General features: G+C 44.2%; 1 protein-coding gene across 1 annotated transcript in view; it reads right to left on the reverse strand.

Moving 5' to 3' along the window:
• LOC126292221 (acid phosphatase type 7) overlaps positions 1 to 24,736 on the reverse strand; it is a 111,651-nt gene extending 86,915 nt beyond the window's left edge. Inside the window, exon 1 of the mRNA XM_049986088.1 lies at positions 23,960 to 24,736. Within this exon, the coding sequence (XP_049842045.1) occupies positions 23,960 to 24,050 (91 nt within the window). The 5' untranslated portion in view covers positions 24,051 to 24,736. The remainder of the gene's footprint in view (positions 1 to 23,959) is intronic.
• Between the last annotated feature and the right edge of the window lie 932 nt (positions 24,737 to 25,668).

Consider the following 25,668-nt stretch of genomic DNA (forward strand, 5'->3'; position numbering starts at 1 on the left):
GTGAAAGTCCTCTGTCATGACAGTGTTTCGAAAACATTCTGGAAATTCGAGCAAATGATTTGGCTACCCACATCACCGGACATGAATCCCATCAACATGTGTCAATGGATGGCATCTGCTGTCATATATGAAAAATGTTAAATTCCCAAAAGAACTGAACTGATATCCGAATTCAAACAAAAAAAATATATCAAATGGCGAACTCCATATGCACACTGAACTAATTCCTCATAATAATAAATAATATGACACCACTCCTTAGTGACACAGTCTTCCTCCCATGTACTATGTTCCTCAAATTAATAAAAAAGCTAGATGCACACGAACTACTGACAGTGGAGTAATTTTTCTTTTTCTAGCCTGGCTTGTCCAGACTTTCACGGTTCTGGTGATGACCACTGTTGACAGTTACAGAGCTACTGTCTTCAGTTACCAGCGTGATGTGGCCATGCACGGTGAATTTATTTACACAAAGACAGCAAACTACACTTTTTTATGGTCACTTATTTATACGGGATGGCAAAAGCTCAAAACTGCAGTCCTTCCCATTAAAGATGTTGGTTTAAATAACCCACGTAAACAAAATGTTGTAGTAATTGTGAACTGGCAGTAGAAATTCCACATTATTTTATTATACACCATTATCACCGTCTGATGATTACTGAGCAGTGCACAATTCTTTTTCTGTTCCCATCTCCACAGTTTCCAATGAAGTATACACTGAGGTGATGAAAGTCACAGGACACCTCACAATATCGTGCCGGATCTCCTTTTGCCCAGCGTAGTGCACCAGCTCAACGTGGCACAGACACAAGAAGTCATTGGAAGTCCTCTGCTGAAATACTCAACCATGCTGCCCCTACAGCCATCAATATAAGTACAAAAGTGTAGCTGGTGTGGGATATTGCACACGAACTGACATCTCGACTGTGTGATGTTTAAAGCTTTCCCGGCGTACTGATTGTTCCATAAAAACATGGGAGAACTGCCGGATATCAGTAACGTCCTGCCACGATATTTCGGCACAGAGTCTTCTGGCCATCTTCAGGTGAGTGCCGAAATATCGTGGCAGGACGTTACTGACATCCGGCAGTTCTCCCGTGTTTTTATAGAACATCTCGACTGTGCATCATAAAAGTCTGATGGGATTTGAGTCAGGTGATCTGGGTTGCCAAATCATTCCCTCAAACTGTCTGGAATGTTGTTCTTCTTCTTCATCTACATCTACATCCATGCTCCGCAAGCCACCTGACGGTGTGTGGTGGAGGGTACCTTGAGTACCTCTATCGGTTCTCCCTTCTATTCCAGTCTCTTATTGTTCATGGAAAGAAGGATTGTCGGTATGCCTCTGTGTGGGCTCTAATCTCTCTGATTTTATCCTCATGGTCTCTTCGCGAGATATATGTAGGAGGGAGCAATATACTGCTCGATTCCTCGGTTGTTGTTGTTGTTGGGATGTTTAAGGGGGACTAAACAGCTAAGGTCATCAGTCCCCCATTCCAAAAAACCGGCTAAACAAAATTTACGGAACAAGGAAAACCCCAAGGGGGGAGGAGACGCCCCTCCCCCCAGTCACTGAAAGAACACCAATGTGGCAGCGAACACTAGAGACAAGAAGAGTACAGACGAACACTGGACAGAAAGAAACGGAAGAAAATAAGAGGGTCGAATACTGGTTGACTGACCATGGGAACAAAAATTGGGAAAGAGTCAACCATCCGAATACACACATTAAAATCTGCAACCAATGAGACACTCGAGGACAAGATACACAGAAAGGGAAAGGGACAGGTCCCCCCTAAATGGAACCATAAAAAGGACTACCACGGATAAAATTTAAAACGTCGTCAGCCACGGAGGCATCGTCGCATAAAACCAAAGGCAACGTGCCCGGGAGATTAAAAGTCTGCCGGAGGATGCGCAGGCGGGGACACTCCAACAAAATGTGGGCGACCGTCAACCGGGACCCACACTGACACAGGGGGGGATCCTCCTGACGCAAAAGATGTCCGTGCGTCAGGTAGGTATGGCCGATGCGGAGCCGACACAGGATGACAGAGTCCCTGCGAGAAGCCCGCAGGGAGAACTGCCACACATCGGTCGTCTCCTTAACAGCCCGCAGTTTATTCGGAGAAGTCAGGCTACGCCACTCATCACGCCACATCTGAAGCACCTTACGGCGCAACGCCAGCTGCAAATCACGAGCCGGGAGGCCGATCGCCAAAGTGGGGGCGTCGACCGCCCCTTTGGCCAGCCTGTCGACACGTTCATTCCCCGGGATGCCAACGTGACCTGACGTCCAAACAAAGACCACCGAACGACCAGAGCGGGTAATGGCAAAAACAGACTCCTGAATAAAGGATACCAGAGGAGAAGAGGTATAGCAGCGGTCGATAGCCTGGAGGCTGCTCAGGGAGTCACTGCAGATGACGATGGACGTACCTGAGCAGGAACGCATATGCTCAAGAGCGCGCAATATGGCCACCAGCTCTGCAGTAAAAATACTGCAGCCAGCCGGCAACGAGCGTTGTTCAACATGGGCAGCGTGAGCAAAAGCGTAGGCAGGACGACCATCCACCAGGGAACCATCAGTGTAGACAGGCTCACAGCCTGAAAATGAGGCGACGAGCGCAAGAAAACGGTGACGGAGGGCCACATTCGGAACCGAGTCCTTGGGTTCCTGTGCCAAGTCCAGGCGGACGGACGGACGGACGAGTCATACACCAGGGAGGCGTGGGTGCACAGGCCCGGAAGGGCGGCAGAAGAGGGAACGACCCCAGTTCAGACAGCAGGGACTGGACACGGAAAGGAATGGAAAGCCCAGACCTAGGTCGCCGGTCGGGCAGAGGGAGGACCCTGGCAGGGAAAAGCAGGCGATGATTGGGATGGCCCGGTGAGCAATGCACGTGGACATCATAGTCGGCGAGCAGTCGGTGGCGGCGAATCCGCAGTGGGGGAACCCCGGCCTCCACCAGCAAACTATCCACGGGGCTCGTACGGAAAGCACCAGTTGCAAGCCGAACCCCACAGTGGTGTATGGGGTCCAACAACGTCAACACTGAGGGCGATGCAGACCCATAGGCCAGGCTCCCATAATCAAGCCTTGACTGCACAAGGGCTCTGTACAATCGCAACAGCGTGCTGCGATCTGCACCCCAAGACGCATGGCTCAGGCAGCGGAGGGCGTTGAGGTGCTGCCAGCACTTTTGCTTCAGCTGAGTAATATGAGGAACCCATGTGAGCCGGGCATCAAAGACGAGTCCTAAGAAGCGGCTAGTGTCCACCACTTCAAGTAGGTGACCGTCGAGGTAAAGTTCCGGATGAGGGTGGACCGTCCGACGCCTGCAGAAGTGCATAACTCGAGTCTTGGCCGCAGAGAACTGAAATCCATGAGTCAGAGCCCATGATGCCGCCTTGTGAACGGCTGCTTGCAGCCTGCGTTCGGCGACTCCTGTAGTCGTTGAGCTAAATGAGATGCAGAAGTCGTCGGCATACAAAGAAGGAGACACCGACGACCCCACGGCTGCAGCCAGACCATTAATGGCCACTAGAAATAAGGAAACGCTCAACACCGAGCCCTGCGGGACCCCATTTTCCTGTATATAAGATGAACTAGAGGCGGCACCGACTTGCACCCGGAAAGAGCGGCGCAATAAAAAGTTTTGAAGAAAAGCTGGGAGGTGACCACGAAGACCCCACTCGCGCAACGTAGCAAGGATGTGATGCCTCCATGTTGTGTCATATGCCTTCCGCAGATCAAAAAATACAGCAACGAGATGCTGACGGCGGGAAAAGGCCGTACGGATAGCAGATTCCAGCCGCACCAAATTGTCCGCAGCAGACCGGCCCTGACGGAAGCCACCCTGGGATGGAGCGAGGAGACCGCGCGACTCAAGGACCCAACACAAACGCCGCCCCATCATACGTTCGAGCAATTTGCACAAAACGTTGGTTAGTGTAATGGGACGATAGCCGTCCACCGCCAGAGGGTCCGCACCGGGCTTCAAGATGGGAACGATAACACCCTCTCGCCATTGCGACGGGAACACGCCCTCGCTCCAAATGCGGTTAAAGATGGTGAGGATGTGTCTCTGGCAGACCCTGGAGATGCTTCAGCATCTGCGCGTGGATGCAGTCCGGTCCTGGCGCTGTATCAGGGCAATCGGCGAGGGCAGCGAGGAATTCCCTCTCGCTGAAAGGAGCATTGTATTTTTCAGAACGACGTGTGTGGAACGATAACGGCGTCCGCTCAGCGCGCTCCTTTAGAGAGCGAAAGGCATGAGGGTAAGTTGCAGTCGCAGAGCTCATAGCAAAGTGCGTGGCAAGGTGATCAGCAATGGCGGCAGCGTCCGTGCAGACAGCGCCGTCCAGGGAGATTCCAGGGACACCCATAGGGGTCTGGTATCCATAAATCCGCCGGATGCGGGACCACACGAGCGACGGGGAGACACGGGAGCCCAAGGATGAAATGTACCTCTCCCAGCATTCCTGCTTACGCCGTGCAATAAGACGACGGGCCAAGGCACGGAGCTTCTTAAAGGCGATGAGGGTCTCCAGAGACGGGTGCCGCTTATGACGCTGGAGAGCCCGCCTACGGTCGCGAATAGCCTCAGCAATCTCCGGCGACCACCAGGGGACAGACTTCCTCCGAGGGAGTCCAGAAGAGCGAGGGATGGCAGTCTCGGCCGCAGAAATAATTGACGAGGTCAAGACACGGACCACCTCGTCAATGTCACCCTGTGGGAGAGAAGCAATGGTGGCAGCGGAAGTAAAAGCCGGCCAGTCAGCCCTGTTGAGAGCCCAGCGGGGCAGGCGTCCAGAAGAATGACAGTGGGGCAGTGACAAATAGATGGGAAAATGGTCACTACCACACAGATCAGGATGCACTCTCCAGTGAAGGGATGGGACAAGTCCGGGGCTGCAAAGAGAGAGATCGATGGCCGAGAACGAGCCATGGGCCACACTGAAATGCGTGGGAGCACCGGTGTTCAAGAGGCTAAGGTCGAGCTGAGCCAACACATGCTCCACAGCGCGACCGCGGTCATCGGAGACAGTCCCACCCCATAGAGGGTTGTGAGCATTGAAATCGCCCAGAAGCAGCAATGGCGGCGGGAGTTGAGCCAGCAGTGCAGCCAAGACATGTCGGGGGAGTTGCCCATACGGAGGAACGTAAACAGAGCAAACAGTAATAGCCGGCGAGAGCTCAATCCTGACAGCGACTGCCTCTAAAGGCGTCAGAAGGGGTACTGGTGAGCTACAGACAGAGTGGTGAACAAAGAGGCAAACTCCACCTGAAGCTCGTTGACAGTCAGCGCGGTTCTTATAGTATCCCCGATAACTGCGAAGGGCAGGGGTCCGCATTGCTGGAAACCAAGTTTCCTGAAGAGCAATGCACAGAACAGGGGAAACACTCAGAAGCATCCGGAGCTAAGGCAGGTGGCGGAAATAACTGCCGCAATTCCACTGGAGAATGGAAGCAGGAAGGGACTGGGAGGGCGTTAAGTCGACTAAGAGGCAGACGGCGCCGCAGAGTCAACGGCCGCCACCGAGCGAGAGTCAGCTGTGTCCATAGGAGAGGCCCCCGAGGGTTCCGTGAGGGCGAGATCTGCAGCAGAGGCGAGGATCTCCACTGCATCCCCAGAGCCAGAGCTATTGACAGCAGGCGGTACTGAAACTGCCGGAGCGTCCTTCTTCTTGGACACGTTCCGGTCCTTCTTCTCGCGTCTGTCCTTTGGCTTAGAGGGCTGGGAGAGTTTCTCTGAAGGAGCGTCGGAGGCTGACGACGACGCAGAAGCCCTACGACCAGTAGGTGGATGAACCTTCAGCCACTGGCTGACATCCGGCGGGGTAGCAGAAGAAACAGAAGAAGGGAGGGCCCCGAGGGACCCCTTCCGCGAGAGAGGAGCCGGCAGAGACGACGCCGGCGGAGACGACGCCGGCAGAGAAGGGGGAGGGGGAGGGATCGAGCCCCCTGGTTTCGGAGCAGATGTCACTCCTGAAGCATGTGCGGGGGGAGTGACAGAAGGGGGTTTGCCCCCAACTGCTAAGGGGGCAACAGAGGAAGGCTTGCCCCCAGACACGAGGGGGGCAGACAGAGATGGACGGCCCCGAGGGCCAACTGAAGGCGGCACAGAGGAGGCGACAACTGCCGCCCGCGAGGGCGACGATAATGTAGCTGCAGCATAAGAAGTTTGAAGAGGGACAGGATGCAACCTTTCAAATTTCAGTTTTGCCTCGCGATAAGTAAGCCGGTCCAGGGTCTTAAATTCCATAATCTTCCGCTCCTTATGAAGAACGGGGCAGTCCGGCGAGCATGGAGAGTGGTGTTCCCCACAGTTGACACAGACAGGCGGAGGCGCACATGGAGAATCAGGATGAGAGGGGCGTCCGCAATCTCGACATGTGGCGCTGGATGGGCAACGGGAGGACATATGCCCAAACTTCCAGCACTGGAAGCACCGCATCGGGGGAGGGACGTATGGCTTGACGTCACAACGGTAAACCATTACCTTGACCTTCTCAGGCAATACAGCACCCTCGAAGGCCAAGATAAAGGCACCGGTGGCCACCCTTTTGGTCTTGGGTCCTCTGTGCACACGACGGACAAAATGCACACCACGTCGTTCCAAGTCAGCTCTCAGCTCGTCATCGGACTGTAACAAGAGGTCGCGATGGTAAATAATCCCCTGGACCATATTTAAGCTACTGTGGGGAGTGACGGTAACAGGGACATCTCCCAGCTTATCACACAAGAGCAACGCCCGTGACTGGGCTGGGGAGGACATCTTGAGGAGGATGGACCCATTCCTCATTTTAGACAAACCCGCCAATTCCCCAAACTTATCCTCCAGGTGTTCCACAGAAAACATAGGCTTTGTCGAAAGAAAGGAGTCACCATCAGTCCTGCTGCAGACATGGTATTGTGGTACATAAGGCTCCTGCTTGGCACTAGATCTGCGTCCCTCCCATGGCGCAGCCAACGAGGGGAACGACTGAGGATCATATTGTGCAGCATCGAATTCAATTTTGCCTCGCTTCGAGACGCTGGTGGCAGTGCGACCACCAGCTTGGTGAGATTTATTGCGCTTCATTGCGCCACATCCGCCCAGATGCCACCTACTCCGAACGAGGGCTCTCCCCAAGGGCGCCACCCAGCCAAAGCAACGGGTACCTGGCCGATATCCCATTGCCCGGAGTCCCCGTACCCCAGACAAGATGGGCACATACTCCTTGGCATGCATGGGGAGGAAACAGCTCTGGCATCTGTAGTGCGATCCCTGCGTGGTCAGGGGGCTACCACCAAGAGGGTACATGACGACCCCACCACAACGGACTGGCTACCGTGCTGGATTTTAGGTGTTGAAAGGGTCCACAGTTGCCGTGGGCGCTAAGAAGGGGATTGCGCACAAGACGAGGAGGCAACCCAGAAGACATGGGGTGTAAATCCCTCCACACGACAATAGATAGCATGCAAGATGGAGGTGCACGATGGACCAATAGAAAAACACCATGTAAGGCGTCCTTCCCCAAATGGCACGCACTAACAACGGAAATTTTGAAAATGGCAGGTCAAACCCAAGTGGGGACCATCACATAAGGCCGAAACTTTGAAGACTCCTTTTAGTCGCCTCTTACGACAGGCAGGAATACCGCGGGCCTATTCGTACCCCCGAACCCGCAGGGGGAGATTCCTCGGTGAAGGTTAGTTCTCGAAACTTCAACAGAAGTCTGTACCTAGCTACTGAGGGTCTCTCTCGCAGTCTTACACTGAAGTTTATCATCTCCGTAACGTTTTCGCAATTTCTAAATGATCCTGTAACAAAGTGCGCTGCTCTCCCTTGGATCTTCAGTACCTCTTCTATCAATCCTATCTGGTACGGATCCAACACTGTTGAACAGTATTCAAGCAGTGGGCGACACTTGTTCTGTAAGATACTTCCTTTGTTTTCGGATTGCATTTCCACAGGATTATAATGAATCTCAGTCTCGCATCTGCTTTACCGATTATCAACTTTATATGATAATTCCATTTTAAAGCACTCCTAATGCCCACTCCCAGATGCTTTATGGAATTAACTGCTTCCACTTGTTGATCTATATTGTAGCTAAATGATAAAGGATCTTTCTTTCTATGTATTCGCAGCACATTACACTTGTCTACATTGAGATCCAATTGCCATTCCCTGCACCATGTGTCAATTCCCTGCAGATCCTGCTGCATTTCAGTACAATTTTCCATTGTTACAACCTCTTGATATACCACAGCATCATACGCAAGAAGCCTCAGTGAACTTCCGATTTAATCCACAAGGTCATTTATGTATATTATGAATAGAAACGGTCCTAAGACACTCCCCTGCGGCACACCTGAAATCACTCTTACTCCGAAAGACTTCGCTCGATTGAGAATGACATGCTGCATTCTGTTATCTAGGAACTCTTCAACCCAATCACACAATTGGTCTGATAGTCCATATGCTCTTACTTTGTTCATTAAACAAATGTGAGGAACTGTATCAAACGACTTGCGGAAGTCCAGAAACACGGCATCTACCTGGGACCCGCGTCTATGGCCCATTGAGTCTTTTTAGAAACCCATGCCGATTCCTACAAAGTAGATTTCTAGTCTCCAGAAAAGTCATTATACTCAAACATAATACGTGCTCCAAAATTCTACAACTGATATACGTTAGAGATATAGGTCTATAGTTCTGGACATCTGTTCAATGTCTCTTCTTGAAAATGGGCATGACCTGTGCTCTTTTCCAATCCTTTGGAATGCTACGCTCTTCTAGAGACCTACGGTACACCGCTGCAAGAAGGGGCCAATTTCCTTCACGTACTCTGTGTAAAATCGAACTGGTATCCCATCAGGTCCAGCGGCCTTTCCTCTTTTGAGCGAATTTAATTGTTTCTCTATCCCCCTGTCATCTATTTCGATATCTACCATTTTGTCATCTGTGCGACAATATAGAGAAGGAACTACAGTGCAATCTTCCTCTGTGAAACAGCTTTCGAAAAAGCTGAAACCGATAGTGAACAACTGTGGCCCCATGACATGACATCTTTGTTTAGGAACATGAAGTCCATAAATGATTGAAAATGGTCTCCATGTAGCCAAACACAACTATTTCCAATCAATGATCAACTCAGTTGGACCAGAGAGCACAGTCAATTCCATACAAACACAGCCTACACCATTAATGAGCTACCACCAGCTTGCATAGTGCATTGTTGACAAGTTGAATTGGGCCTCACCTGACCAGGATACTATTTTCCAGTCATCTAGGGTGCAAACCAACATGGTCACGGGCCTAGGAGAGGTCATGCAAGCAATTTTGTGCTGTTAGCAAAGGCTGCTGCCAGAGCCCAATAAACACCAAATTTCGCTGCATTGCCCTAACTGATATGTTTGTCATACATCCCACATTGATTTCTGTGGTTGATCAAGCAATGTTGCTCGTCTGCTAGCACTGACAAATCTATGCAAATGACACAGCTCTCGGTTGTTAAGTGAAGAGGTTGGGTTGGGTTGTTTGGGGAAGGAGACCAGATAGCGAGGTCATCAGTCTCATTGGATTACGGAAGGACTGGGAAGGAAGTCAGCCGTGCCCTTTCCAAGGAACCATCCCGGCATTTGTCTTGAATGATTTAGGGAAATCACAGAAAACCTAAATCAGGATGGCCGGTCGTGGGATTGAACTGTTGTCCTCCCGAATGCGATTCCAATGTCTATGTTAAGTGAAGGCAGTTGGCCACTGTGCACTGTGTTGTCCATGATTAGAGGTAATACCTGCAATTTGATTCTCGGCACACTCTTGACACTTAGGGTCCCAGAATACTGAATTCCCTTAAGATTTCCAAAATGTAGTGTCCCATGTGTCTAGCTCCAACTACTACTATGCGTTCAAAGTCAGTTAATTCCCGTCATGTGGCCATAATTTTGCTGGAAATTGTTTCACACGAGTCACATGAGTACAAACAACAGCTCCACCAATGCACTGCCCCTTTATAGCTCGTGTAAGTGATATGACTACCATCTGTAGATATGTTTATCACTACTCCATGATTCTTGTCACCTCAGTGTAATATTGGTACTCACAAAATGTCCCAACATCCCTTTGTAGTTGGCCTAGAAACATGAGGGTCGCCTTGTTTTTATCAACAACTGCTAGATGACACTGCTGACATGTGACATTATTATTTTACAATTTGCATTTATTGTTGTAAAAAAATGACACATCAGACACTGACTGGTAGTTTGTGTATAGTGAGTGTTAAAGAAACAGTTTGGTGAAAAATGTGGAATTTTCAGATAAGAGATTTCATTAGATGATTTCTGTAACAGCCTAACTCATCAGAAACAGTGCCTCCATCAGTTTTAAGTTTCATGAAGGTCAACCAAAACCAGGGATGCTATGTGCAGCATAACTGAAGAGCATCAACATAATAGTGTCACACAGAATAAGGCGTAATTAGATGAATGACGAACACTAACTTCACTTAACGAAGGTTTATTCAGCACTTGTTCATACAAGAGCGCGAAGCGAACTGCCTCTGGCCGGAACACATACAGTATATATACAGCTATAGAACATTCCAGTACAATGACTCTTGATATTGGTAGATACTTCTAGAATGTATTTGAACCAAATATAGAAATTAAAATTGTACAGTCCAGGTGAGTTTTGATCTCCTGACCCTCCTTGCAACAGTTCAGTTTAGTATCACTAAATCACGATGCTACCCAGTTTCTTCTGTGACATTGCTCCTTCCTTAAGAGAACAGCATCTCGGTGTTACATCCTCCTAGTCCAGGAACGAGTAATTGGTCTTGCATATTCTGACTCTTGATTCTCACCCTAGCGGTGATCTTCTTAGAACTTCTTTTGCCACTATGCTCTTTGTTACCTTTCCGAATGTTGCCTGTCGCTGGAGCATCGAATTTACCCTGGGTCGCAGGATCCTTATAGGGCTTCATTCAAAGGACGTGGACCATATCTCTGATGTTTCAACGTTTTGTGCTGGGATAGAAACCTTCACCTTCTTAAGCAACATCAGATAACTGTCTTATAACCTTATAAGGACCAAAGTAGTGCCTGAGGAGCTTCTCACAGAGACCAACCTATCGAACAGGAGTGAAGATCCAGAAACGGTCACCAGGCTTATAGACAACAGAGCGGTGGCTCACGTCCACCATCAGCGACCGTGTTCTTAAGCCTGCAGCGTGTGGAGTAGAGCTAACTGCCAAGCTTCCTCAGCTCTGGTTAACATCTGGCCGATGTAGTCGTCGTCCATGTCATTAGCATGTAACGGAAACACAGTGTCCGTCGTCGTAGTCGCCTCACTCCCATGTACCAGGAAAAATGGCATAAATCCTGTGGTGTCTTGTTTGGCGGTGTTGTAGGCAAACGTCACGAAAGGTAGCACCTCATCCCAGTTGCTCTGCTCAACATTGACGAACACTGATGTCAGCCAAGGTCTTATTAAGGCGTTCAGTAAGCCCGTTAGTTTGTGGATGGTAGGCAGTCGTCATGCGATGAGTAATGTAGCACCAATGGTTTGTCACAAGATTCGATTGAAAAACTTTCTCGCGATCTGTAATTAACGACCTTGGGGCACCGTGTTTTCATACAATGTCTTCCACAGTGAATTTGGCTACCTCAGATGTTTCAGCTGTTTTCACAGCTTTTGTAATGGTATAGTGTGTCAGATAATCAGTGCAAACAATTATCCGTCTATTACCACTAGCAGATGCTGGAAATCGTCCGAGGACATCAACACCCACATGCTGGTGGAAATAGTATGAGTCAGCCAGGTGGTTTCTGAGGAACTGCCTTTCTCCTCTGGCACTCTCGACAGTACGACACATAGCGACGGACACTTCTAAATAAACCTGGCCAGAAAAATCTATTGCCGATTCTATTGTATGTCTTAACCCATTAAGTACCAGTGTCCTATTTTGAAGACAGAGCACATATTTATTTATAAATAGACAATAAATTATTAATTTGCAACTATTGCTGTTCTACGTCATTTATTGATGCCTTTTATAAAAAATGTATGCTTACAGGTAATTAAAAGTAATAAATCTTACGATTAATTGATTATTGAATACTAAGGCACACTTTTCGTTATTGCAGGTATTTACTTTATCGACAATTTAGTAATATTTTAAATATGTGGCAAAGATCTTTTTGTGATTATTTATAGTCAACAATGTGTCTTTTAAACTACTTGCATTGTTAGCTCAATTAGTGCTATATTCATTGTTTTCCATTGTTATAAAATTTGGTGTACTCGAAATAGGACACTGGGACTTGGTGTTATCATTTCATTTATTTGTATTGCTGCACGTTCGAATATGAAACTCTGCTGCTGCTGATGTATTTTCTTTTCAGAACGTGGTAATTTTACCAGATTTTGTTGCTGAGGTAAGTAACGATCCCTCTTGATATGAAGTTACTTTGAAATTTACAGTGCATTATGTAAGTATATTTATGAATATGTTACCCTTTAGTAAATAATACAGTTCCAGATGGACAGTTTATCCGAGGCAAGCCTATTAGATTTGGCTATAGGTTGTGGTCTCTTTGTGGAGCAACTGGCTACTGTTTCAAATCTGTGGAAAGGATCCAGATGATAACACAAGGGATGACCTACTATTGCGATCAAGAGTAGTCCTAAACATGTTGGACTGCATTGAAAAACCCGAGAATCATTGTGTGTACTTTGACAATTTCTTCATTAGTAGAGATATTCTGATTCATCTGAGAAATTTGGGTTTTTGAGCAACTGAGACCGTCAGAGAGAATCGAGTTGGTGACTGTCCACTACTGAGCAGCAACGAACTGAAAAAGACAGTTCGAGGAAACTATGACTACCAGTTTGACAGGAATGGTGAAGTCTCATTTCTTCAATGGCACGACAACAGATGGGTTACAATTAGTACAAATTTTGACCACATTGAACCTTTGGGAGCACCTACGCGGTACAGTAGACAAGCAAGTGAGGAGACTCAAGTGCAACAACCTGTCGTTTTAAAGTCGTATAACGCGTACGTGGGAGGTGCTGACCACTGTGACTGGTTAGTTGGAAAATATGCGATGGTAATTAGAGGGAAAAATGGTACAGGGTCCTATTACACGTTTGCTGTAAATGGCCCCCGTAAATGCCTGACTCTTCTACAGACTAGTACATGGGGAAAATGTACAGGATTTACTCGATTTCAGACGTGCTGTTACAGTTACATACCTGAAATTGGACACTGGAAGACCGAATATTGGACGTCCAATGGAATACCCACCAAGTCAGTTGAGAGTGATACCAGACATCAGGTTTGATGGAACTGGTAATATGATTGACAAAAGAAGCACGCAAAGCAGATGTGTAAGAGCTAAATGCAACGGGAAGCCAAAAACATATTGTGTTAAATGCTGTGTAACACTGTGTTTGAAATGTTTTGTACCACAAGAAATAAATAGTTGATACTTGAGTATAGTTTAGTATAGTATAAGATACTGTTAGATCCCAGTGTCCTATTTTGAGGACAGCCATTATATCAGCATGTATAAATATTCTTTGGCTATTTTTGTACTTACTGTGGTTCATACACTATGTACATTATAATTAAGGAATAAAAAATTCAAATTTTAAAAATAATTAATTTGGGACTTAATAGGTTAATAAATCCCAAATGTCCGGCCTCAATGTGTCATGCAATTACTGTTGAACATCTAACCGCATGTATTTAGGAACCACCGGTAGCAACATCTTTCCATACGGATCAAAGTTTTTCTTGCAAAGTAATCCATTAGCTACCTTGAATTGTCCTTTCACATCCCTGACCGATTTAAGGCAAGCATAATTTGAGATATCTTGTGTGGTGTCACCGCCAGACACCACACTTGCTAGGTGGTAGCCTTTAAATCGGCCGCAGTCTGGTAGTATACGTCGGACCCGCGTGTCGCCACTATCGGTGATTGCAGACCGAGCGCCGCCACACGGCAGGTCTAGAGAGACTTCCTAGCACTCGCCCCAGTTGTACAGCCGACTTTGCTAGCGATGGTTCACTGACTTCTACGCTCTCATTTGCCGAGACGATAGTTAGCATAGCCTTCAGCTACGTTATTTGCTACGACCTAGCAAGGCGCCAGTATCTGTACTATTGATATTGTGAATCATGTACCATAACGAGCGACGTTCTCCATTAATGGATTAATGTTAAGTATTCCACCAGCTACGTCCGTTTTTCTCAATTCTAATTCCCTTGTAATGTTCCAGACCTCACGTCAGCCTGCGTGAGCTGAGACGCGTGCATTTTGGCCTCCTTTAGAAAAAAACGGTTGGCTCTCCTGCAACCACAACATCTTGGTGTCATCCTTCTGCTCAGAACAGAGATCCTGGAGTGCAGCGAGTCAGTCACTGTCTTCATCAAAGTCTTTATGGTCTTGCACAGAGTTTCCTGAGATACAGTCAGCATCTTGGTGTTTTCTTCCACTTTTGTACACTATTGCAATTTCATACTCTAGAAGAAATAGTGCCCATCTGGCGAGTCGTCCTGTTGGATCCTTAAGACCTGTCAACCAACAAAGTGAATGACGGTCTGTAACAACTGTGAATGGCCTTCCATATAGATACTGTCAAAATTTGCACATGGCCGATATCACAGCAAGACATTCTCTTTCTGTAGTTGGGTAGTTCCTCTCGGCTTTTGTAAGCGTCCTAGAAGCATAGCCTATAAACCTTCTCCTTTCCATCCGAAATTTGCACCAGAACAGCACCAATCCCATACCCACCGGCATCTGTGTGTAGTTCTGTAGGTGCTCACTCAACATACAGACCAAGTACAGGGTCAGTTGTGAGAGCTATTTGCAGCACATTGAAAGAATCTTGTTGAGCACCACCCCAGATAAATTTAGCATCAGCTTTTAACAACCCTTGGAGTGACATGGCTTTGATACAAAAATCTCTGATAAAACAACGGTAATAAGAACATTATCCAAGGAAGCTTTTCACATCTCTAATACTTTTAGGAAATAGGAAATTCTGTTATAGATCTCACCTTTCCTGCGTCTGGCCACACACCTTCGTTTGATACAAGGTGTCCAAGTTTTTTGATTTCTTTTGCTCCAAAGAGACTCTTTCCTGGATTAAGTTTCAGTCCGCCTTGTTGGAGACACTCAAGAATGGCCCTCAGTCTTTTTATATGTTCATCAAATGTCTCTGAGAACACTATAATGTCATCTAAATAACAAAGACACATCGTCCACTTCAGGTGCCTAAGAAGATCATCCATCATCCGTTCAAAAGCTGCTTGTGCATTACACAAACCAAATGGCATAACCTTAAATTCATACAGGCCCTCAGGTGATGAATGCAATTTTCTAACGATCAGCCTCATCTACATTGATTTGCCAGTATCCCGAGTACATGTCCATCATTGAGTAAAACTGAGCCCCCTTCAGACAATCTAGTGTCTTGTCAATTTGTGGAAGAAGGTAAACGTCCCGTTTAGTTATCTCATTAAGCTTCCTGTAATTAACACAAAAGCAACAACTGCCATCCTTCTTCCTGACGAGGACCAATGGTCACGACCATGGGCTCTGCAAAGGCTGAATGATGTCATTCTTCTTCATTTTCTCTACCTCGTCGCGAATTATCCGACATTCCGTTGCTGACACACGGTATGCTCTCTGGCTTATTGGTTGATGGTCGCCAGTGCTAATCCGGTGCTTCACCATAAATTTGTCTAATTTGCTCTTCACCTGTGGATTGAAGTAGTTAGAGAACTCTTGAAGAATGGCAAGTAGCTTCTTCTGTTGTTCGTTAGTGAGATATGGTGATAGTCGAGTTAGAAGATCTTGTCTCATAGTGGTAGCAAAATTCGCGCACAGACTCAGCATGGGAGGTTTCTATGACGTTCAGCTGTACTTCAATTAACAGCTCAGCATTTGCCACATGCATGCGTCTTGGAAGGATCTGCAGTTCTCGGTGACAGTTAACTATCCACAATTCATCGAATCCGTTCTTAAATGAGATGACAGAGGCTGAGATGACGAAGTTATTCTTCAGTGGTATGCTTCTCTTACATCCCACTACAAGATCCATGGGTTGATGCACGGCATGACACGTTACAGTTACCTTTCTAGTGCTGACTGCAGGAATGATCACTTCATCCAGTACGCAGTCTCCACATACTCGGATGCACATCTTCCTGTCCACAGTATCTCATCTTGTCTAGCATAAGCTTCGAGCGACCACAATCGATAATTGCCTGAGAAGCTTTCTAAAAGTCCTATCTGAGAATGACATAATGACTACACTCTTGTAAGACGATGAATTCTGAGGGCTGTGTATGGCCACTTATACCCACACGAGTGGTACACCTTCCTGTAGGTTTTACATATTTCCCTTTAGCCACCTTCAGCACAGATGTTTTGTCGTCGACGAATACGGTTTTCTGCAACTGGTGATGGTACATCTCCGAAATGACTGAACATGATGCTCCACAGTTCACAAGAGCTTGGGCTGGTCGGCCATCCATGAGGTTTTCGCCGTAGCTCCCAATGATTTTTCTCTTCGGCAGCCTGACCTCCAAGGAAGGTCACAGCCTTTAGTTTTCCAGGTTGCAGCAGCTAGATGATCAGCTGGAGCTTCTAAACGGTGATGGAGACCTTCATTGGCGGGTTGGGGAGCGTCCTCTCCAGTGTGGCCGTCGTCATATATCCGCTGCCTTTCTTGGCAATAGCGTACCACGTCCTGGTCGTCCACAGTGGAAACATACTGGTTGGTTATCCCGGGTCCTCCAGACGTCAGTCATCCTCGGTGCCCAAACGGGTTCCTCATTCGACATTATAGGAATGTAACTCCAGCTGGGTCTCAACTTTTTGAGCGTTCTAAAGGGAAATGAAGGACGAGAGATTGGGTTCAATGTCTGTTCCACTTCCTTCCCGATGACCTCATGAAGTGTCTCGGTTTTTTGCTCGCCATGCAATACAAGTGCCTTTTGAACCTCCTCTGTCACTATCTGATGAAGAATACTTGTGAAATCAGTTGCTTCCTCCATCACAGACATTGTATGACATTTGAAAGCAGTTCAAATTTCTTGCATGCAATTCTTTTTTGATGCATTATCTCGACATATTGGCACCATTTTATGAAGTTGTCTGCTGTCGAACCTCCTTCAGGAGCAGGACTGGATACTTGTCCTCAGCAACACCTTTCATGAGATGTCCAACCTTGTATTCCTCCTTCATTCTAGGATCCACTATTTTACACAGCTCCAAGACATCTTGAATTTAGGATGCTGTAGTTTCTCCTGGACACTGTGCCCTGCACTTCAGTTTATCTTCAGCCGTGCACTTCTGTTGTTGTGTGTCACCGAAATACTTGTGCAGTTCTGGCTGGAACACTTCCCAGCTTGTGAACTTTTCCTCGTCGTCATCATACCATTGCTTGGCAGTGCCCTCGAAGTAGAAAAATACATTAGCCAAACACACGGTGTCATCCCAATTTGGCTGAACGCTCATATACCTTCAGCCACTTGTTTGAATCTTAGCCATCATCACCAGAGAAGCAGGAAGGATTTCTCATGTGGTGGCAAACAGTTGCTGTCATCATAACATTGTCCTCTTCATCTGTCTTCAATAGATTCCAATCTGAGAATATGGCTCAAACTTGGGTTTCTTGCCACATAAACGGCAGCTCTGTCATGGCCTGATGTGAGCCACTGTGTCTTCAATAATGTGCTCTATTACAACTCCCAATACCCAGCGCCTCCACCAGAATAATGTCATTCAGAAGAAGGTGTAATTAGATGAGTGACGAATACTGACTTCACTAAACGAAGGTTTATTCAGCACTTGCACATACAAGAGCGTTGAGGGAACTGTCTCTGGCCAGAACATATACAGAATATATATACAGCTACAGAACATTCCAGTACAACGATTCTTGATTTTAGTGGATACTTCTAGAATGTATTCCAACCAAATATAGAAACTAAAATTGTACAGTCCAGGTGAGTTTTGAACTCATGACCCTCCATGCAACAGTTTAGACTTCAGTATCATAATCACTAAACCACAGTGCTACTCAGCTTCTTCTCAGACAATACAAACATCATTATGTATATCAAAAACTACAGTAAATTTGGTTTTGTTTGACCATTTATCTGTGAAAAAGATTTGTTCCCAAGGATTCCATACAATTCAACTGAAGCTTGAACACTTATTTGTGTTGACTGATTTATGAGTAGCTCAATACGAAGGGCAATGAAATAACAAAGAACATTTGACTGACTGACACGTTAATAGGCATGCTACAGAACAGAGAATATTACACAACACTCCAGGTGAAGAAATGTAGATGGAGAAACTGAAAATTTATATTATAACAAGAGAATGTACTTTTCCCTACTATGTTTCATGTGTACACTAATGACCAGCCACATCAGTCAGAAATAAAATGATTCATATATGCAGATGCCGTCCGCCGCCGCCGCCCCCCCCCCCCCCCATGAACCATGGACCTTTCCGTTGGTGGGGAGGCTTGCGTGCCTCAATGATACAGATAGCCGTACCGTAGGTACAATCACAACGGAGGGGTGTAAAGTAAAGTTCGGAATAGGTATTAAAATCCATGGAGAAGAAACAAAAACCTTGATATTCGCTGATGACACTGTAATTCTGTCAGAGACTGCAAAGGATTTGGAAGAGCAGTTGAATGGTATGGGCAGTGTCTTGAAAGGAGGGTATAAGATGAACATCAACTGAAGCAAAAAGAGGATATTGGAATGTAGTCGAATTAAATCGGGGCATTAGATTAGGAAGTGAGACACTGAACGTAGCAAAGGAGTTTTGCTTTTTAGGGAGCAAAATAACTGATGATGGTCGAAGTAGAGAAGATATAAAATGTTGACTGGCAATGACAAGGAAAGCGTTTCTGAAGAAGAGAAATTTGTTAACATCGAGTATAGATTTAAGTGTCAGAAAGTCGTTTCTCAAAGTATTTGTATGAAGTGTAGCCACATATGGAAGTGAAACATGGACGATGAATAGTTTAGACAAGAAGAGAATAGAAGCTTTCGAAATGTGGTGCTACAGAAGAATGCTGAAGGTTAGATGGGTAGATCACATAACTAATGAGGAGGTATTGAATAGAATTTGGGAGATGAGAAGTTTGTGGCACAACTTGACTAGAAGAAGGGACCGGTTGGTGGGACATGTTCTGAGGCATCAAGGGACCACCAATTTAGTACTGGAGGGCAGCATGGAGGGTAAAAATCGTAGAGGGAGACCAAGAGATGAATACACTACGCAGATTCAAAAGGATGTAGGTTGCAGTAGGTACTGGGAGATGATGAAGCTTGCACAGGATAGAGTAGCATGGAGAGCTGCATCAAACCAGTCTCAGGACTGAAGACCACAACAACAGATGGTATCACCATCACTGATCAAGGAATAAAATTGAAGACACTGAAATAACACACACTCTCTCTCTCTGTTCTGAAAGCCTGCATGGGCAATGTACAAACCACGTCAACAAATACTGTAATAAATTGGTGTTTTAGTTCAAAGTATTTTTCTGGAGTATCTAAAGCATGCATGAGTTGTGCTCCTATTAAAGTATTATAAGAAAAAAGAAGACATATATAGGCGTGTTTCCCTACTCTCACCAATCTAAAAAATAACAGAATCAATCATTAAAGGCAGAGTACTGAGTTACCTGAATAAGTAGAACCTTTTTAATGATGTGAATTTTTTGCTTTTATGGTAGAAAATGTACCGTATTCGCCATAACAAAATTTTACAAAACCTGACAGGAGTGACTGTGTTAGAAGCATATTTTAGACTTTTCCAAAGCTTTTGACAGCAATCACCATGAAATATTACAAAATAAGCTACATGCAGTAGGCAAAAGATGAAAATCTAATGAGTAGTCCCAGTAACACCTGGAAAATAGGATGTAAAAATGTGAAGATAGGTGTGGGCTATGAAAATGCTAAATTCTTTATTGAAACAATTATTATAGCCAAAACACAGTATTCCTTCTCAATGGCGCACATAGGAAAATAAAATAAAAAATAAAAATCAATGAAAGCAGGCTAAAATTGGTGGTCTTCGGGACCAAATAGTTTTACAATGATTTACACGATACGCTATATGTGAGAAATTGACAAAAAAGTTGAATTAATGGCACCATTAGTAAACTATGGGACAGAAGGAAGACCATGTATGAGATATAAAGACCTCAGCTGAACCAGTACTGAACAGAAATTATGAAAGTAGGAATAATTATGGAGAAACAGAGTCATACATACATTGTTAAGAGCACTTCAACTATTGATGCTTATTTTCACTTACATTGTCAAGATTCACTTAGCACTTACTCCATTACCAAAGTATAGACCTCTATTTCTGGATGTGTTCGTACATGTCACAAACAACTTTTCCTTCTGGTTTTCAGAGATTCTTTCCCTTAATCATTTCATTTAACACCTGTAATGTTTCATTTTGTAAATCAGAATTTTCATTTACAAAGTGTGTTTTTATTTTACTTAGTGGAATTGAAAGTATTAGCATCCCCTGAATGTTTACAGTGATGGGTTAGCATTATAAAACTCTACTTCTTCGCTAATTAGTCTCTTTCAAGAAGGCAAGGAAAATGTCAAAGTTTGCTACAAGATGCATGACCATAAAGGTGTGGAAGACTATTGACAACTAAGTTGAAGCTCTCATCTCGTGTTTGTTTGTGTACTCAACCCCCCCCCCCCCCCAAGCCTTTCACTGGGTCATAATTACTTACAAGCTCTGCAGATCTCACAACCTCTCACCCACACACCACGGCACTCACACTCGCCAAGCATGGAACACAATTTCTTGTACACCCTACAGCAACCCTTCAAAAAATTAAAGAACGATAAGCTTTCCTACTAGGTATTTCCCATTTTCAACCTACCTACATCAGTTTTTAATTTTACTCAAAATATCAACCAACAGTATGTTGCAGATGATACCTATCACCCAGTCTTAGCAAGCACAGAAAGGAGCGAAGTGTCCAGCCATAACAATCTCTGGCCACTTCCGCAGTGATGGAAAGAATTCAATGTATACTAAAATAAAATTCAAACACAAAATGAAATCTTATTTGCTTGACAACTGCTTCTATTCTGAAGAAGAATTTCTCAATAGGTGTCTGTGTGTGTGTTTGTTGAATTAACTGAAGCTTTCAATATCATATGGTCTGACTGACCACAATGGGCAGTTGCATATGACATTATGTTCTAGCAATAAATCTTAATCAGTTTTTAGGTATTTCAGAACAATCAATATGGACACATCAGAAAATTTCAAACAGCTCTCGCAGCAGAAGATTGACTGGAGCCCAATATATGAAGAAATAAATGTTAATATCAAATTTAAGCTAGTCACAGATGAATTCAAGTCCCTATTTGAAGTAGTATTTCACAAGAAAAGTGTAAAAATTGATCCTCAGAATTTCCAAGTGAAACTGTGGATTAGAAAGGGATGAAAATTTCATGCAAGACAAAGAAAGTTAGATATATCACAAAGAAGTTCTAATATGACTGCAAAAAAAGAACACTAGGCCTATAGATTATATCATAATATCCTAAAAATAAATGTAAGGTGCTCCAAATCCTTATATTTTAAATCTAAAACAGACAACCCAAACAATAAACCATCTTGAGTGTTATGAAAAGGGAGTCGGAAAAAAAAGATGAAAATGTATCCAACATAGAAATTTTGACATTGTGGTAATTTGATTAAAGAAACTGGACGCACTTGCAAATGTCATTAATGAGTACTTCCCAACAGCTTCTCAGAAAACCAGTTACAAGGGTTCAGACCATGGATCTGGATTGTGCAAAGTAAGTAAAATGCACATAGCCTCTTTTATGGTCAATGAGGTGAAAACGATCACCACTAAAATGCAAAACAAAAATTTTAAAATGATATTAAAGATATAATGTGCGAAAACTGGTCAGATAAATGATCAGTGTGTTACCATATTTTTCACTGAGAAACTGTACTGCAACTCCAAAGCAACTGAAAAGGTCCGTACCAATGCCTCTTGCTGATATAAGCAACTGATCTTTCCTCAAAAGTACATTTCCACTGTGTTTAAAAATTGCTAAAGTGGTCCCTATTCATAAGAAAGGAGACGAACTAAAACAGAAAACTATAGACCAACTGCCATATCATCAGACTTAAGTAAAATCACAGAAGAAGTAATGTATAATTGGTTAACAAGATTTTTAGAGAAAAACAAAGTTCTCACTGATGCTCAGAATGGATTCAGGAAAAGCTAGTGCCATAATGAAATTTTCTTTCTGCAGCGGAGTGTGCTCTGATATGAAACTTCCTGGCAGATTAAAACTTTGTACCAGACCGAAATTTGACCTCGGGACCTTTGCCTTTCGCAGGCAAGTGTTCTACCAACCGAGCTACCAAAGCATGACTCACACTTCATCCTCACAGCCAGTAGCTCGTCTCCTAAACTTCACAGAAGCTCTCCTGCAAACCTTGCAGAACTAGCACTCCTGGAAGGAAAGATACTGGCGTAAGTAAAGCCGTGAGGACTGGGAGTGAGCTGTGCTTGGGTTGCACAGCTGGTAGAGCACTTGCCCATAAAAGGCAAGGATCCGGAGTTCAAGTCTCATTCCGGCAGTTTTTATCTGCCAGGATGTTTCAACTAGTGCCATCTATGATTTTAGACACACTGCCCTGCAAGCAATTGACCTTAACACACTGTTGGACAAGCATGTACTACATGAAAACAATCTGCATCTTACTTGACAAAAAAGGTTTTTCTCTTTTCTCTCTTTCTTTTTTTCCCAGATGATGCAATAAATCCTTATCACAGGAAACACCCAAGTGAACTACAAGCAGCTGTAAATAAAACAGCAGCACAGCTAAATAGATGATTTGATGGGAATGAACTACTGATAAACACAAAAGAAACACCTAAATTTACATGTAACACTGGTGTGACAATGAATGCTAACAAAATTTCACATTCTTTGGAAACAAATTTTTTAGGCATGTGGCTTCAAAATACCTTCAAATGGCATACACAAATAAACAAAATAAATGTAATACTGAATGACTTGCAAAAGCTTCATGTCCACTCAGTGAGGATATCAGCCTGTAATACCTCCATAACAAACATTGGTATACAAATTTACAATAGTCTTGCAAATAAGTTAAAAAAATCATACCACCGTTCACACTCTTTTCTAAAATCATAAGCACATTCTTATTAGATCGTTGCTTCAATTCAGTAGCAGAATATTTAGAACATTTGAGATTCAAGACACTTGAAGCAATACAGTGCAGCTTGTGCAAAATCTTTCGTGGCTATGTTCCCACAACCTGGAAAGATTTTTTGACTAATAACTAAAATAAATCCTAGTGAGTCACCGCAATTGTGACGAGCATCTTTAATACGCTCGTGGGAAAAACCCCTATTTTACTAACTGTTTTGTTGTAGCCAGATAAGCAATTTCAACTTAGCCCTACAGTCTCTATTATGACTTCTTTTGCTCTCCATGTCTGACCTGGAAATGTATGTCGGCGGACAAGGTCGGAAATAATATAACGATGGAAAACACTGATAAATTACGAAAAATTAACATCCTAAAATTCACTGTGATTTTTTAATCTCTCATCACTACTCTCCGTCGAAAGTGTTACAAGTTTCACTCTGTTTGCTGCCTGTAGTTAGTATCTCACTTCTCTGTGTTGTAGTACACAAACGCAGTTTACGTAGTTTTTATTACTTCGTTCATTAAACTCAACAAAGTCCACAGTGGTTTTACATTTAATTTGGACTGTCAGTATTCAGGTTGTGAAATGAACTATACATTTGCGCGACAAATTAGCAAATGCGTGGAAACGAAATGGTAATTCTGCGTCTGACAACTATTTACAACATACCTCCATATGAAAGGTGTATCTGCTCTGGTTGATAAAACACAAGACAGCTTGCAACGTGAATACAGAACAAAACAGTCACAAATCTCCACATCTTGGAAGTTTCACTGAGGCTAGCGTTGCATTGACGTTATTGAGAAGTCACACGGTTAACTCATACAACGCCCCCTCCACAATCAAACCGCAAACAACCAATGACAACAAACGCACACCACACACTGCGGTTACGCAAAGATCATTGACACTACGCAAAGATATCATCACTTCTTCACCAAACAAAGATAACAGCTCAATGTAACTGTCTCTAACAAATTTGAATGTGCTACGCATTCGAGAGATCTCCAATATGGTGACATTTAAAAAGATGCATTTTATATTGACATTTCCTGCATTTGCTCAGTTGGGCTTGTTTGACCTTGCATACCGCTATTGCACAAATAAACGATGTCGTAAATCAAATAGAAATGATTCAATGGGGTGAACGGAGATCAGATGCACCATTACTTATATTGGTAATCCAAAATAAATGCTGGTAACAATGGTATTCCCCTGAGTTCAGTTTTAAATCGTGTGACTGTCAGCTGATTCTTCCCGGCAGTTTTGCTACTCATTCGGCATTGTTTACTTGTGATGTCATGTTATTCTGTTTTCAAGGAACTGGAAACTGAGGTCAGCTGAAGAATAGGATACAACCAACACCTTCTAGAGGGTGTTGATACAACTCGTTTTGATGAATGACTAAAATATTACGTCACTGTTTATTTTCGAGCCATAGAAAATAAATTGTTATATTCTGTGGCAAAGGTCATAATCATAAATAAGTAAATGTTATTAAGAGACAGATATTGTGTACGCTTTTTGCCGCTTGTGGTAATTTTAAATCCTTTCGTGTACACAATTTGAATTATACCTTCGTCTGATAGTGAGTCGCTTCAATTGACGTTTCCTCTGTAGTTGATTCGTATCCTGTACTATGTAGGTCAAGTCAAGGATAGGCTACTAGTATTGCGAAAGCAAAAAAGCTACATGCATAACACTGACATCTTATTTCCCAGTTGAACTACGAAGGTTGTATTCAGTTCTTTAGCTCACCTATATAGGTCAACAGAAGTACATGATAAAAATTTAACGTTTGTCGAATTTTTGGCCTTTGCTCGTACTAATATCCTATTCTTCAGTTGCGACTAGTAATTGTGAATGTGAAAAACATGGCATGTGTCAAATCCGTATCTTGTACTTCAGTTGACCTATATGGCTCAACTGAGGAACAGGATACAACCTATACATGTCAGCTGAGGTATTCCTTAGCAATGTTATACATGTCCCTTTTTTTTCTTTCTCTAGCCCTATGTCACTTTTTTTTCTTTTGCTAGCCCTATGTCGCTTTTTTTTCCTTTCACAAGCCCTAGTATTCTATCCTTCAGTTGACCTATATAGATCAACTGAAGAATAGGATACTAGGGCTCTCTACTGCAAAAAATAAAATTAAATTCGAAATGTGGGTACGTGCGGTACATGTCTACGGCCTGTTTTCTCTGCACAACATTTCTTTGCTTCTCAACATTGATCTATGGTATTGCTATGTATCATCTGTGGTTAGTTCTGACATTTTTCAAAGCCAATGGCTTGTATTTCATTCTTCAGTATTCCCAGAAACTTCAGTTACCAAAAACATACCCCACGTTTGAATAAAGCTGAATTTCTCGTAAAAG

This window comes from Schistocerca gregaria, chromosome 9 (genome assembly GCF_023897955.1).
Source record: "Schistocerca gregaria isolate iqSchGreg1 chromosome 9, iqSchGreg1.2, whole genome shotgun sequence".
NCBI lineage: Eukaryota > Metazoa > Arthropoda > Insecta > Orthoptera > Acrididae > Schistocerca > Schistocerca gregaria.